Consider the following 16,006-nt stretch of genomic DNA (forward strand, 5'->3'; position numbering starts at 1 on the left):
TTGAAGCTTGAGAACAAAAACATGAAGAAATACACTCATTTTAAAGTCATGTCTTTGGTGTCCAGTTTTATTAGTATGTTTGATGTAATCAATGAATGCTGGTGGGATTTTTAGCAACTAATCATTAGATGGATTCTTACAGAGTGAGCCACCCTGACTGCTATTCCATGAAAATAACTGTAAAGTGTACTGCTTATCCAGAGACACAGCTACTACAGCTACCAGTTATAGTCAAGCAACTAATGGAGAATACTTAATTTCAGCACTAAGTATTTTCAGTCATTAATGGTGAGGCACTTAAGCCAGACACAGCCATTTTGTAGTAGGGATTTTTAAGCTGCTCCTTCAAAAAAGTTTTCCAGGCAAGATTCATGGCATGATTACATTCAGAGCTATAGAGCTGCTGAATTTTCTTAGTTTTAGAAGTATATGGTGTAGTAAGTGTTGTAAATTTTAATTCCCACTCCAGGCTGAAAAACGCTTCTCCAGAAGATGTGGAATATTACAACTGCCAGCAGGAGCTTACAGATGATCTACATAAACAATACCAGATAGTGGAAAGAATAATTGGTATGTTACAAACTTGTGGACAGAAATCAATGTCAGGGATTCTGAATGTTCTTAGTGCTCTTGTATTTGTAGTTAAGAAATGTAAAATATTGATATCACAAACTTTTAAATCTGGAACAAAACTTGAGGTAAAGAGAAGAGCTGTCAGGCTGTCTGTATGGATCTAGCTGTCTAGCTAGGCTGTCTAGCTTCTCTTATATTATTACCTAAAATGAATGTTTTCCTACATTGTAGAAGTTAAATGCTGATCAGATATCTGGTGCATTTTTACAGCTCATTCAAATCAGAAATCAGCTGCTGGTTATCCAGACTACTATTGTAAGTGGCAGGGTCTGCCTTACTCTGAATGCAGCTGGGAAGATGGAGCTCTCATTGCCAAAAAGTTTCAGGCACGCATTGATGAGTACTTCAGCAGAAATCAATCCAGGACCACTCCCTTTAAAGATTGCAAGGTGAGTTTATATTTTTATTTAATTTATTTTATTTAATTTGCAAGGGGTTTATAATCAGTTGTACCAGATCTGACTGGGGTAGGGTTAATTTTCTTCATAGCAGCCTCTACAGTCTGTGGTTCGGATTTGTGACCTAAATGGTTTTGGTAACACATACTGGTTGTTGCTGAACAGCACTTGCACAGTGCTTTCTCTGTGTCCTGTTGTGTTATCCCCACTGTGAGTAGGCTGGGAGGGAACACACCAGTAACAGCTGAATCCCAGCTGACCAGAGAGGTACTTGGTGCCATTTAGTGTCTTACTGAACAATAAATTGGGTGGGCTGAGCAGGGGTTGCCTGTTGCCTGGAGATTTGCTGGTCAGCAGTCTGCTGGTGAATTGATGTGTGACTCACATTCTGTCACTTTTGGGGTTTTTTTCCTATGTGCTTTTTAGTTTTGATTAGGTAGGTTTTTTTCCTTCACCTAGTACACTATTATTTTGATTCAAAAATTTTTCTTACTTTTGCCTTTTCATTTCTCTCTCTTGTCCCTCTAGGGTGGGAAGTGAGTAAGTAGTTGGGTGGCAGCTTGGCTCTTGGCCAAGTTCAAGCTACCACGTCAGTTGCAATAGTAAAAATGTGATTATTTATTTATTTATTAATACACATATCAAATACATATTATGACTTTTTTTTGGAAGTTTTTTTAGAATACCAATAATGATGTATAGTGGAATGTACAGATAATACCACTGCTGTGAGTAGGTTTTGAAGATTCCAGTCCCATGAATTTTTACTAGCATTCAGAAATGTGTTTGTTTAGTGTTGTAGTTAAAGAAAACTTTCAGTGAGTTAATGTCACTCATGTTGTGTCATTTAGATCAGCAATCGAACTCGTTTCAAATTGCAAATAACTTTGGTGGTTTTCTATGGCCTTGCTTGCATTGATGGATAAAAATTAGTGTTAATGGCCTAGTAAATGCCTCCTATTACTTTTTCTATGGGAAGATCTTTTGGCAGTTTCAATCAGTTACAGTTCAATGATTGACTGATGATCAATTTGCTTTTTCAGGTTCTAAAGCAAAGGCCACGGTTTGTTGCACTGAAAAAGCAACCATCTTACATTGGAGGACCTGAAAATTTAGAGTTAAGAGATTATCAGTTAAATGGGTTGAATTGGCTTGCTCACTCATGGTGCAAGTAAGTAATCTCAAATTGCAAGCATTTGTAAAGTATTAAAATGGTTTTTTTTTTTTCTTTTGGGTGTTTTTTTTTGTTGTTTTTTTTTTTAAGTTGGAGATTTTGGTAAGGTAAGCTCAAAGTAGAGGTCTTTAGGAACTGGTTTTGATCTAAGTAGTACCAAAAATTACTATTTTGTGGCTGTTCTCAATAAAAACCAGCTAAGCTGTGTCATTACTTTGCTTTTAGTTTCAATGAAGTAAGTCACAGTTTTAAAACAGCTAACAAACCCGAAACAGTAAAATGGGAAAACCCAAACAAACGTTTCTGGAATGTCAACATTAGTGTTAAACTTTTTAAATTAGACTAGGGAGGAGACTACTTACAACCTTTTTGTTTATTTAAGTGGGTAGGAGGAATTGGAAATCTTTTTATGGAAAAACAATGTATATGAGTTTCATCAAAATCTTGAAAACTTTAATGAGTAGGTTTTGTACTCAAAAGATAGTAATTTCTTTTTATCCAAACCTTCCCCATATCCACACCTCCCCTAAATAGCTTTCTTTCTTTCTTTTTTTTTTTTTCTCTTGTTTTAGAGGGAATAGCTGTATTCTCGCAGATGAAATGGGTCTGGGTAAAACAATACAAACAATTTCTTTTCTGAACTATCTGTTTCACGAGCATCAATTGTATGGGCCTTTCTTGTTGGTTGTACCACTTTCTACCTTGACATCTTGGCAAAGAGAGATTCAAACCTGGGCTCCTCAGATGAATGCTGTAGTTTACTTAGGAGACATAACTAGTAGAAATATGGTGAGTATTTCTCCTTGTCTTTGGAAAGGCTTGTACATACTGTACATAACGTAAACAAGACATACTTCATGTTCTCATCATCTGCATATTCTCAAATATTTTGCTTGGGACTGAGCAAATATTTGCTGAAGCCCTATTTCTTCAAAATGTGAATTGAAAGCTTGGATTTTGATCTCGTGTAAATGTGTGTGAGAAATTTCCTTTCTGCTTAATAGTGAACAGCATTAAAAATTTTGTCTTGCATTTGAAAACCAGCTATCTTCTGCCATGTCATTATTTACATGGATATAGTGAAAATAAACATGTAAGAAACCTAGTGATCATCTTATTTTATTTCTTGAGAAGTTGTTGGTTTGTTAATGTTAGTAGTCTTAACCATTAAAGTAAAAAAATTATGTTATATATGTGTATGTATAGTGTGTATACATATGTATATATATTTATGTATTAAATGTATATATTTTAATATGTATATATCTATTGATATATATAAATGTTACATATGCGTCTGTTGTGCTTCTATTTCATTATCATTGTTTTTGCCATTAAATATCTGCATAACTGCAGTATTTAAATTTATTTCAGTCAGCACGAGATTTTTTCTGCAGCTTATCATTTACTTGTTTCCTTTTGTAGATAAGAACTCATGAATGGATGCATCCGCAGACCAAACGATTGAAATTTAACATACTCTTAACAACATATGAAATTTTGCTAAAGGATAAGGTAATTGCCCTTCTGTTGGGAGACAAAAATAATTTCCTCAGTATAGAATTCTCATTAGACTTGTGTGTGTTTAATTTATGGTCCATCAAATTTATGGAGAGCCTGATAGTTTTTATTTTTCAGAAGTGCAGCAGTATGGAGTTTGGGATTTTGTTTTTTGTTGGGGGGGGGTGTGGTTTTTTTATTCTAAGCACTTTTGGTTTTTACATATGTGTGGTGAGGCTTTTCAGCCTTTTCCCATTTTGTGAGGTGGGTAACACTTAATTTTCTGCACTTTGCTTGAGAGTTTCATTATGTAATGATCTCCTCCCAACTTCATGCTCTACATCTTTGCAGACCACTATCAAGGAGCTGAAACAGAGCCCGATCCTTAGTCCCAAATATGATACACAACTAGGAAGTCCCATATAGTTTTTCTGTGATACTGTGCATACAGAGTATGTGTACATGTATTAATACTGTCTTTGTAGTGATAGCATACAGAGTTATGGTTGATCATTCTAAGAGTATGTGGAAATTGAAGAAACACTTTACTTGACTTCGTTTACTTCATTTGTTTGTATGAAAAGAAGTCAATAATGATTTTTTTTTCCTCTGCCATGGGAAAAAAATGTGGTTCAGACTTCCGTGCATTTTTTTTAAATAATAAATTTAATTTATGCTTTCTTAGGATGACTACACGGCTTTTCATTGAACCTGGCAAATGTAAAAGCCATAATTAGCACTAAATCATATAGCTATTATTTAATTACAATAAACCAAGCAGTGATTGGGTTTATAGCTTTATTATATAATGTGGGAAATCATTGAATGTGATAATTTGAATCATGTTTCACACCTTCTCCATTTCTTTTCCAAGTCATTCCTTGGTGGTCTGAATTGGGCATTCATAGGAGTTGATGAAGCTCATCGTTTAAAAAATGACGACTCTCTCCTGTACAAAACTTTAATTGACTTTAAGTCTAACCATCGTCTTCTTATTACTGGAACCCCTCTGCAAAACTCTCTCAAAGAGCTTTGGTCTTTACTGCACTTCATTATGCCAGAAAAGTAAGAATGAGTTTTTTGTTAAGTTTGTTACAGCAAAGTAGAGTAGTGATGTGAGAATCAGTAGATGTAGGGAATCGTACTGAAAGATAGCTTAAATATCCTATATAAAGTAAATGCATATATCTTTTCATGCTGCTTTAGGTAAGTAATGCTGGCAGCAGATGTCATCTTTTCCCATTTTAGCAGTGTTCAAAAGTAATTGATTGATGTATGGGTCAGAACCTGGAAAAAAGATTTTGTCTTAGCCTGAGAGAAAAACCATATAGATTTGCTCTGGGGGAGGAAGAATGGAATCTTTCTTGTGTTAGTACTATTAATAAAGACAAATTTGTGTTAAGATGAGAAATATTCTGTAATTCAATCAGATAGCTGGTTTTCCTGTATGTTTTGCATATGGTGAGCTTACTGCATTGACCTGATTTTGTACTGACTTGTTTAAACTTAAGATAAACTAGAGCACATGTTCATCTCAGACATCTTGTAAATGCCGAGCACCATAGCTCTTTTTAGTTTGAGCTATGGATTATACTGATTTCCTCAGAACATTGCCAGCAAAGCCACTGAGGTTGGGTAGCCATTATTCATTTGTTTGATCATGAACTCCATTATCCAAGTTTGTGAAGACAATAGCTACACATCAGCTAGATCATACAAGCTGCAAGACACATTTTCAGTATATTCTTGTTCTCTTGCACACCCTCTAAACATGGAGATGACTTTTTATGCTGTCTTGTTAAAATACAGTAACAGAATTTTCTGCAATTTCTGCAACCATTTGGACAAGTGGCTTACAGAAAAAGAAAAACATTGCATTTCCTTTGTGGAATCAGAAGTTTTCATTCTGTAGACATTTTTAGAAAACTCCATTTGTCTGTTTACAGGCACAGTATCTGGGATTTCTTGGGAGATGAAAATTCAGAAATTTGATAAAAGAGAAGGGAGGTGGGGAAGAAATCTAAATGTATATGTATTTCTGTGGTCTTTGTATACATGTTCTGTATCTGTGTTACTGTTCTTCCTGAGTTCTGCTTCATCAGGTCATTCATAGCATGTCACTATTTTGTGCTTATACTTCATTACGTTGAAGGTTTTCCTCATGGGAAGATTTTGAAGAGGAGCATGGCAAAGGGAGAGAGTATGGTTATGCAAGTCTTCACAAAGAACTTGAACCATTTCTGCTGAGAAGAGTTAAAAAAGATGTAGAAAAGTCTCTACCTGCTAAAGTTGAGCAAATTCTGAGGATGGAAATGAGTGCGTTGCAGAAGCAATACTACAAGTATGTACCAACTCTTTGTGTATTCTGCTGTTTCAGTGATATGTCTATGTACAGTTCACTGAATTACAGTGGTTTGTATACTGTATGTAAGTTGAGGCTTCTACAGGGTTTCACAGCAATAAAATTTTGCGAAGCAAGGGCTCAGGAATTACATTGGTGTAATGTCTGTTTGTGTAGTTTCTTTTGTTTGATGTGTTGAGATGCTCTTGTGGGAAATCCTTTTTTTCTTTAGCTTGTTCCTGTTTTGACAGCTTACATCTGCCTTACTTACACGTATGGTTAAAAGTTACTGATATTGTACATCTTATTTCACAGGTGGATTTTAACCAGGAATTACAAAGCCCTTAGCAAAGGTTCAAAAGGCAGTACCTCAGGCTTTTTGAACATCATGATGGAACTCAAGAAGTGTTGCAACCATTGCTACCTCATTAAACCACCAGATGATAATGAATTCTATAATAAACAGGAGGCCTTACAGGTAATGCTACTTTTTAATAAAAAACAGAAAAAAGTTTTCACAGGATTTTATAGTGCCTTGGCAGTTCATTAGTTCTTATAGAAGTGTATTAAGGAAAAACAAGTTTTCACAAAATGTGCATATTGGGTTTTTATAGTGAAGTATTTTCTGATTCTTAATTGGAACTGAATAATCGACAGAGAATTGACTAAATAAATATGCCCAGTTTTAATTATATATTACTGTATGGGTGTTTTAAACTGTAAAATTCTTCAGGAATGTTAGAATTTGTCTTTTATTTTTCTCCCCACAGTAATAGAAGGAAAAGGAAACCTTAGATTAATGTCCAACGTATCCCAGTGTGCATTAGTGTTGAGATTAATTTATTTTGCAACGTATGTTTCTTGGATTTTGTAGCATTTAATACGTAGCAGCGGGAAACTAATTCTTCTTGACAAGCTACTGATTCGTCTGCGAGAACGTGGCAACAGAGTCCTGATTTTCTCACAGATGGTAAGGATGCTGGACATCCTGGCAGAATATCTGAAATATCGTCAGTTCCCATTTCAGGTAAAAAACTTGCTGGTAATAGCAGCTAAGAAGCTTTGATCTTGAATATTAATCTTTTTTTTTTTTTTCTTTACTGTGAGGATATGAAAACACTGGATGGAACAGGCTGTCCAGAGGTTCTGAAATTTCTGTCTCTTGTTGAGGTCCAAAAGCTACTTGGACATAACCTTGGGCAGCATGCTTTAGCTGTCCCTGGTGGAGTAGGGGCTTTAGATAAGATGACCCTTGGAAGTCCCTTTCAGTTTTGTTTGTGATTATGTGGCTTTTACCCCTTTGATTAAAAAAACGTGGAAGAAAATGTCTTCTTTTTCTAGAAAGGAGTGGCTCTGTGAGGAATGTTATTTTGAAGTTAAACAGATGAATTAAAAATTACGTGAGATGTTTTTTCCTTCACACAGCAATTTTGGCAGCTGACAATTGAAGTTGCTCTGCTATTGAATATAGTATAAAAAATACTTTTTAACTGTAGTTCTTAATCTCTTTAGAGACTTGATGGATCAATAAAAGGGGAATTGAGGAAACAAGCACTGGATCATTTTAATGCAGAGGGATCAGAGGTATGGTTATATTTTTTTCCTGAGGAATCTGTTTTATTTCTTCCCAAGAAGTACAAAAAGACATTGCACAAAAAAGGATGGCTGAAAAAAGTGAGGAATGTATCAATAAGGTTGGAAATTCATTGTTGCAGTCTAGTGTATAAAGTTTATATAATCTTTTTTTTAAGAAGGGGTTAAGTAGAAAACACATAAATTAGGAAAATGGTATTTTGATTTCTCTGTAAATGCTGCAGAATTTTAACTCCAGTTTTTTTCCTCTATAGAATTTAATAATGTTTACTAGAGTGCTGAACTTCAGCAGTTAGCATCCAAAAATCCATTGGCAGTGGGTGGAACTAACTTCATATATCCTTGCATGAACAATCATATTTTATTTGTTTCAAATACAATATCTTTTATCTTCATTTTTTTGCCACCTGTTACATGCCATGGAAGAAATAGTAAAGTACTGATTCCTAGCAATTCTTTGTAAGCAACCTGTGAGTATGTAGGCATCTGTTGCATTTCTTTAGATTCTGAACTGGAATATTTGTACCTTATTTAGCACTCCTATTATGCAAATCATTCCATATTTTTGGATCAGTTTAAATCTTTTGTCCTACACACTCAGATTTGGGGGACGGGAGGTTGGTTGGTTGGTCATTGATTTTAAGGTTTAGTTTGTTTTGTTTAATTGGTATTTGAGGATAGCATTTGTTAGTTGCTGCTGAGCTTGTTTCTGCTTTGTGGAGGGAGAAGGACTGAGCTCCATGTTAAATACAAAAGCTGACTCTCTTTCAAATTTCTTTCATAGTCATTGTTGACATTTTCTGAAATCTTAGCAGTTACACTGTACATTTTTTGAGATGAAGAGGAATTTAAACCATGCATTTCTAAAATTGAGGCAAGCTCTGCATTTGTACAGCAAGAACAAGAATACTCACAGTTTTCTATTTCCTAGAATTTCATAATATTTTGAGGGGATTTTGTAGAGATTTTGTATTACTGAACTAAGGGCTACCTGGAAATCTTTAACACAGTTCTCAGGGCTGTTTCCTTATTGTAATGCTTGCTGTTTCCTGTAACTGTACTGAAAATTTGGTTTGTTTGCTTTACTTTTGCTTGGATTTCATACATTGGTTTCTTGCATGTCTCAATATCCTTTTACAGTCTTTCGTAGTTATGAAAGACTGAGTCAATAATTTTATATTGCCTACAGGGTTTTTTTCTCCTTGCTGCTTACCCATTTTCATATTGCTTATGAATATGCTGAACAGCATTGAACTTGGCAGAAGGTTTTTGCTTCTGTCTCTTAATCAATTAGGTGTAGACTCAAGTGCTTTCCCTGCTCTGACATGAGTGTTTAGTCTTCCAGGTCTTGGGGCAGGGAGGGTGAGAGACAGTTTTTGTAACATTAAAGGCTTTGACAGTAAGATTTGATCATTTTTACCCAGTCTGGTTTTGTCAGGATGTCTTGCTCAGTGATCCTTATCTAGCATACTGCTTCCTTTAAAGTGTTGAGAAGTCAGAAACTTTATGAAAGAAATTGGTAGTCTGTGTTCGCTTTATATTTAAAGAGGCTTTAAGCATAGAGCAGTTAAGGATTTAGTAATATATGATTTTGTAGTCTGCACCACAAACTCCATAAAGTATATTGGTTCCTTAAAGAATATTACAAGTATTGGATATAACACTATTTCCTGCTTTCTGATTTCAGGACTTCTGCTTTTTACTGTCTACCAGAGCTGGAGGATTAGGTATCAACCTGGCATCTGCTGATACTGTGGTTATATTTGATTCTGACTGGAATCCACAGAACGATCTGCAAGCACAGGCTAGAGCACATAGAATTGGACAGAAGAAACAGGTAAACACACTCATTTTAAGCTTCAGACCTGAAGGACAGTTCTGTACATCAGATGTCCACTCTCTGTCAGCACCATTCAGTCCTCATGTATTTATGAGAATAACAATACTTTCTGTGTATGTTCAGAAATGTTAGTAATGCTCATTTATTTTTTCCTAAGTCTCCATATAGGAAGAAATAATAAGGCAGCTGTGATATTTGAGTGAAAGTGGGAGAAGAATTGTGGACTTGTCTGTCTTACATTCATTGGTATAATGTCATTCTATACAATAACATCAGGCACATCACAGGTGCTTAAATGTTCTAGTTCTCAGCAGGATTGTTTCCTTCTTACAGAAGAGATACAGTAATAGTTAGAAGTATGACATTGCCTCTGGCAACGTTTGTGCCAAGAAGTTTCATAACTGAATTTTATAAAGAAAAACGTTTCTCTTAAAGACTGTGGTAATGTGATTAAAGTAGTATTTCATATTTGAAGCCCATGAAAAAAATCAGAAGTTATGTAATCAAGACTGAGATTTCTACTTCTAAAATTTTTTATTTTTAAATTCACATAGGTTAATATTTATCGACTAGTCACAAAAGGATCGGTAGAAGAAGATATTCTTGAACGAGCCAAGAAAAAGATGGTGTTAGATCATTTAGTAATTCAGAGAATGGACACTACAGGGAAAACTGTCTTGCATACAGGCTCTACTCCTTCAAGGTACTTTGTGTTTGTTTTTATACCAACTTACCCTTAAGAATATTTCACTTGTAAATGAAAGGCAAAACACAAGATGCAGAGTCTTTGTAGATTTTCATTTGCATATTAAATACGTATCTCAAATATATGAAGAGTTTAACAGTAAAAACAAAACTTAATTTACCCATGATTATAAAGAACTTTTCCAAGTTAGTAAGTTAAAATGTGTTTCTTGAAACATCATTTATTTCAGCTCAACACCTTTTAATAAGGAGGAGTTGTCAGCAATTTTGAAGTTTGGTGCTGAGGAGCTTTTTAAAGAACCTGAAGGAGAAGAACAGGAGCCTCAAGTAAGTAGCACTTCTGGACTAGGTAGATAAAACAGGTGAAAATATGTATGAATTATTTAATTGTAAAGAGAAACTTCTTTTTTTTTATCCTTAGGAAATGGATATAGATGAAATATTGAAGAGGGCTGAAACTCGGGAAAATGAGCCAGGTCCATTAACTGTAGGAGATGAGTTGCTTTCGCAGTTCAAGGTATGGGTCTGCTCCCTCCTTCCTGCCATAATTATACTTCCTTTTTAAACAGAAATATTTATCTATCTCTTCATTCTTCATAAATAGGTACTTCAGTCAGTCAGTTCTTCCTAGTAAAAGGTTTTTTTGCTTATACATGGTACCATACCATCAATATAAACAATTAAAAATACATTATGTATTTTGATAATAAAATGAGATGTATTTATAAATGTGTAAATTATTAGAATTTTAATTTTGTGTTTTATTTACTGCCTTTGTTATTAAGCAGCTATAGTATCATTAAATGCGATATATTCTTTGTGATTCTTAGCTGATCATTTCTCCAAGTTGCTTATAGCCCCAAAATAAACTTGGAATGCTAGGTATTTTTAAATCTTATCAGTTAAACATATTATGTGTGGGGGAAAAAAAATGCAGAGCATGATATATTTGTTTAGTTCAGGAGATTATTAAATAGCTCTACTGCTAATCACTCATTCACAACATATTTTGATATCTGCATGGTATTATTGTTTGGTTAGTTTTATGTTATTATAGTTTCACATTAAATCAGGGATTTAGATGTTGTTAACCCTATTTTAAAGGAAGTTAAACAACAGTCATACAGGTGTGAGGGGCGTGATTCTCCTTATATCTCATCATATCCCATGCTGAAAGGAGTCTCTCTTTCCTAAATGAATAGAAATACTTTTCATTACAGACTGTTTCATGAAACATTCTGTAATTATAAATTTTATATATGAAAGAATAGCATATATATAAATAGGTAAAATATGTGAATATTATATGTATAAATGCATAAAATACGGCATCTGTAACTTTTTTTTCCTAAAGTAGTAGTTAAGTCTATAAGTCTTTTTCGAATTGTTTAAGTATTGACTTGATGAAAGCATTTACGTTTTGATGTACAAGGTGGCCAACTTCTCCAATATGGATGAAGATGATATTGAGTTGGAACCAGAAAGAAATTCAAGAAATTGGGAAGAAATCATTCCAGAGGTCCAGAGGCGAAGAATAGAAGAGGAGGAAAGACAAAAAGAACTTGAAGAAATATACATGCTTCCAAGGATGAGAAACTGTGCAAAACAGGTGTCTCTTGTTTCTTACTGACTATGTTTTGGGGTTTGGGTTTTTTTTTTCATTTTCTGAATGCATTTTTTTGGCAGAGCAGGTAAAACTTGATTATATTTGTTACTTACATAGCTTGTTTGCTCTGGAATTCCAGATTAGCTTCAATGGCAGCGAAGGGAGGCGGAGTAGGAGTAGAAGATACTCTGGATCTGATAGTGACTCCATCTCAGAAAGAAAAAGGCCGAAGAAACGTGGAAGACCTCGAACTATTCCTCGAGAAAATATTAAAGGATTTAGTGATGCAGAGATCAGGCGGTAAGATATGAGAGGACATGCATATTTAAAGGGGCAAGAAATTGCAATTATTTTTATTAGTAATGTTTTTATTTGTCTCAAAACTACAGCCGGTAATCTATTTTGCCTGAAGTTGCTTGAAATATTTTTATTCTAGAAATTTAATGTTTTTACCTTGTGGTGCTGACATAGTGAACAAGCAAGAATTTGTAACAAGAATTTGAATCCATTTTAATGAGGTATAAAATTAGGTTTGAAAAATACTTATGATTAGTTTTAAATTTTTTAGTTCCTACACTCTTTGAAGAGAGTAATTTCACTGGATGATTACTGACAGTGATTTTACAAAGAGACAAGCAGAATAATCTGATTTCCATCAATTTATCTAAAACCTGTGGTGCTGAAAGAATATGTTACATCTATTTCATGACAAATGAAATCATTTGATTGGATTTTGTTTTCTTTTTAAACTTCTTGGCACTATAATTGAATTTTTAGATCCTGCTTTTTTGAAACTGAGAAAATTAAAAATCCCATTTGAAGCTTGTGCTATCATTAGTCCCTTCTGTATATGCTAATTATTTGCTGAAGTATTGTTTTGGTAGAAGAAGGAGGAATTATTTTGGGTTATATTTACAACATTTTTGGGTTGTAAAATGCTACTTTGCTTCTAAAATTTAAGTATGCATGTTTCTCTGAAATGCTGTAAAGTTTCAGAGTATTTTTCTTGAGGAATAACTTCAAAGATCCTATTTGGCTTTCTGTCTCATCCAACAGCAAGGCAGATGGATACCTTTTTCCAAGTCTGTTCTTGTGCTTGCACAAGTAATTTCATTGATTAGGAAGTTTTCTTTCTTCTTTTTATTTATTTATTTTTACTTTATTTAATTTCCTTTCTCCTCCAAGTATCTGTAGTTTCTTTCCTTTGCTTAGATATTTCAATAGAAAGTATCTTTCATGTCATTTTCCAAAATCTTCCAATTGCCTGTTGGAGATTGCTCTTTTTAATAACTGTCTAACTACACATAACATAATGTCTGAAATCTTAATTTACTGTGAATCCACCTTCAGTTTTCATTTCTAGGTACATACAGCTGTGGAGTTCTCAGTCTTGTGAAATTAATAAAGTAATTTCTGAAGTAAATTGTATCTTTATTGTTTTATTTTTATCAGTTCTTAAACCCATAAAATGATTTTATTTGAGTTATCTGAATATATGAAGCTAATCTGCTCTCTCTACGTTTTTTATTCCCATTGTCCGCATAGCATTATACTAAGATTAATAATTGTATCAATACAACTTTTAAACTAATGCTGTTTGTTAAGGATATATTTAAATGGCAAAATTATTTTTTGTTACTAGGTTTATCAAGAGTTACAAGAAATTTGGTGGCCCTCTTGAAAGGTAAATTTGTTTGATTATTATTTGTGTGGCAACTTGGAATCTCTTTTTTACAAAAATCAGAATGTACCATGAAACTTTAGGCAGTAGGGGAGGTACATCATCTTGAATATAGTGTGACTTTAGTGTAGTATCTTCCATTTTTTCCTGTATGGTGTGTGTGCAGACAGCCACACAACAGACCTTGCCAATTGGAAGTATGATTCCTTCATATTTATCTGCTGACTTGTTTAATCTTCATTGGTAGTAATCATTCACTTGTCATGTTTGATAAGCCTGTTGAAAGCCTATCAGTTTATCCACTCTGACTGTCAAAGTTAATTTTGCATTTTACCTATTGTCAACTGTCATTTTTAAGCTTCTTTCATTAGTCCTATTTTAAGAAAAACTTCCCATCCTTAAAAATACTAATCCTTAGAAATACTTATAGTGCGTATGATCATATGATACATATATATGTATGTATGATTTAATGGTTCCTTTTCTTTTCTGAAGAAATGTGCAGTAATGTAACTCTAGGGTAGGGTTCTTTACAATTCTTGTTTTATTGTCCTCATACCTAAATCATTTGGGGCTTTTTCTCTTGGATCAAAATTTTACACCAAATAGAAATCCTGGTGACTGATAAATTATGTGATCATTGCTTTAGTTGTGAAGTCTGAAGGAATCATTCACAACTTCCAAATTTTCAGAGTTTCAAAAAATGAGTATTTTTTTTATTACAGGTTGGATGCTGTAGCTAGAGATGCTGAGCTAGTTGATAAATCAGAGACAGATCTCAGACGTTTGGGAGAGCTTGTACATAATGGATGCATTAAAGCCTTAAAGGATAATTCATCTGGACAAGAGCGAGCAGGTACAGTATTCAGGGGGCTTGAGGGAACAGTGGAAAATGTCAAGAAGAATGAATTACTCTTGCACTCTGATCATGGCAGAAAACAGATTTGTTGGGAAATATGAACAAAAACGTTGGGGTGTGTAGTGGATGATTTAAAAAAAACAGTGTTACAGTAAGATGATTTTTTCCTCTTTCTGTATGACTTGCCACTGAAAAGTGCAGTAGGTTTTTTATTTGCTGTTAAATTTAGAAGTACTCCTGTTATGTAGGGGCTTTTTAGTTCTGAAGCATTTAATTCAAGCATTTGGTCAAGAAAAGGTGATGTGATATAAATTGTTTTCTTTACATTTTTCTGATGTTACTTGTAAAGGTAAATATTTTAATACCTTTGTCATTTATTTTAAGGAGGTAGACTTGGGAAGGTTAAAGGCCCAACATTCCGAATCTCAGGAGTGCAAGTAAATGCAAAGTTAGTCATCTCTCATGAGGAAGAATTGGCACCATTGCACAAATCCATTCCTTCAGATCCAGAAGAAAGAAAAAGGTACTGATTTTTTTATATTTTTTGAGGAGCAGTAATGCAGAAAACTTTTCAAGTCTTACTAGCTTTTGTAACTCAAACACTGTATTAAAATAAAGCATTGTCCCTCTAGCCCCTTTAAGAGCTGGCAGTGGTAACCTGCTCCATAGCTGTACTTAGGTTTTTTTTCATTTGTCAGAAGTTAAGGCTGTTACAGAGGCCAGTGACAGCTTTCACTTGTTGATTTGTATTCAATATGAATTGTGTTCAGTTACTACCAATAATTAGGACTAAGACTGAGGCTTGCTGCGGAGCTGAATGTGTCATCTCTGCTTGAGAGGGGTATCAAAGTGTAGCAGTAATTGTTCCTACCCTCTAAACTTGCCACCTTGTGTGTTGCAGTTCCTAAACTATCCACTTAGTTAGAACATTTGGATGATGATTTTTGCTTTTATTCAAGGCTAGCCAATTCTGTTACACAGTTCATGGCTACAGACAGATATCTGTTCTTTATATTTTAGTCTTGTATCAGCTTTAAAACACATTCCAGTGCTAATTTCAGTAACTTTTTATAGAAATACTAAGAAAATATTATGATAAATATTTGGAATAATTTCTTAAATATACCAGAATCTTAGAGCAAACAAATCTAGTTACATTACTTTTAGTGTGTTCCCTTCCCCCTCTACTAAGTTTCAGATGTAAAAATCATTTATTTGTCTTCCTAATATATTTCTTCTAGATATGTCATCCCATGCCACACTAAGGCTGCCCATTTTGATATAGATTGGGGTAAGGAAGATGATTCCAATTTGTTAATAGGCATCTATGAATATGGTTATGGCAGCTGGGAAATGATAAAAATGGATCCTGATCTCAGTTTGACACAGAAGGTATGTCATCTACAATAGTTTATCAAGGACAATTTGCTTAGCTATTGATGCTGCTGAGTAGCATTACTAAAAGAGCTTAATTTATGATAAATGAAATTGCAGAAATGTTATACATCAGTTGTACTTCATACATGTTTCATATTCTTCTTGTGGTATATTACTACATTTTGGGGTCTTGAAGCATGCATTCTTGCAATCACTTGTGTTGCCATATTCTCACATGGTTGGCCCTGTGTCATTTGATTTTTTTTTCAGTCCTTTCCTTTATTTCAGATGTTCCAATT

At 34.1% G+C, this 16,006-nt stretch overlaps 1 protein-coding gene across 3 annotated transcripts in view; it reads left to right on the plus strand.

Annotated features, from left to right (window-relative positions):
• CHD1 (chromodomain helicase DNA binding protein 1) overlaps positions 1-16,006 on the plus strand; it is a 365,725-nt gene that overhangs the window by 337,449 nt on the left and 12,270 nt on the right. For all 3 annotated transcript variants that reach the window (XM_086868713.1, XM_086868712.1, XM_086868714.1), the window contains 20 exons: positions 470-570; positions 844-1,022; positions 2,075-2,202; positions 2,778-2,994; positions 3,631-3,720; positions 4,580-4,770; positions 5,858-6,046; positions 6,362-6,524; positions 6,921-7,073; positions 7,559-7,630; positions 9,327-9,476; positions 10,034-10,182; positions 10,415-10,511; positions 10,606-10,701; positions 11,617-11,793; positions 11,930-12,090; positions 13,433-13,474; positions 14,197-14,327; positions 14,715-14,853; positions 15,572-15,722. In XM_086868713.1, the coding sequence (XP_086724839.1) occupies positions 470-570; positions 844-1,022; positions 2,075-2,202; positions 2,778-2,994; positions 3,631-3,720; positions 4,580-4,770; positions 5,858-6,046; positions 6,362-6,524; positions 6,921-7,073; positions 7,559-7,630; positions 9,327-9,476; positions 10,034-10,182; positions 10,415-10,511; positions 10,606-10,701; positions 11,617-11,793; positions 11,930-12,090; positions 13,433-13,474; positions 14,197-14,327; positions 14,715-14,853; positions 15,572-15,722 (2,776 nt within the window). The remainder of the gene's footprint in view (positions 1-469; positions 571-843; positions 1,023-2,074; positions 2,203-2,777; positions 2,995-3,630; positions 3,721-4,579; positions 4,771-5,857; positions 6,047-6,361; positions 6,525-6,920; positions 7,074-7,558; positions 7,631-9,326; positions 9,477-10,033; positions 10,183-10,414; positions 10,512-10,605; positions 10,702-11,616; positions 11,794-11,929; positions 12,091-13,432; positions 13,475-14,196; positions 14,328-14,714; positions 14,854-15,571; positions 15,723-16,006) is intronic.

The sequence above is a fragment of the Cyanistes caeruleus genome, chromosome Z, assembly GCF_971803275.1.
Source record: "Cyanistes caeruleus chromosome Z, bCyaCae1.hap1.1, whole genome shotgun sequence".
Lineage (NCBI taxonomy): Eukaryota > Metazoa > Chordata > Aves > Passeriformes > Paridae > Cyanistes > Cyanistes caeruleus.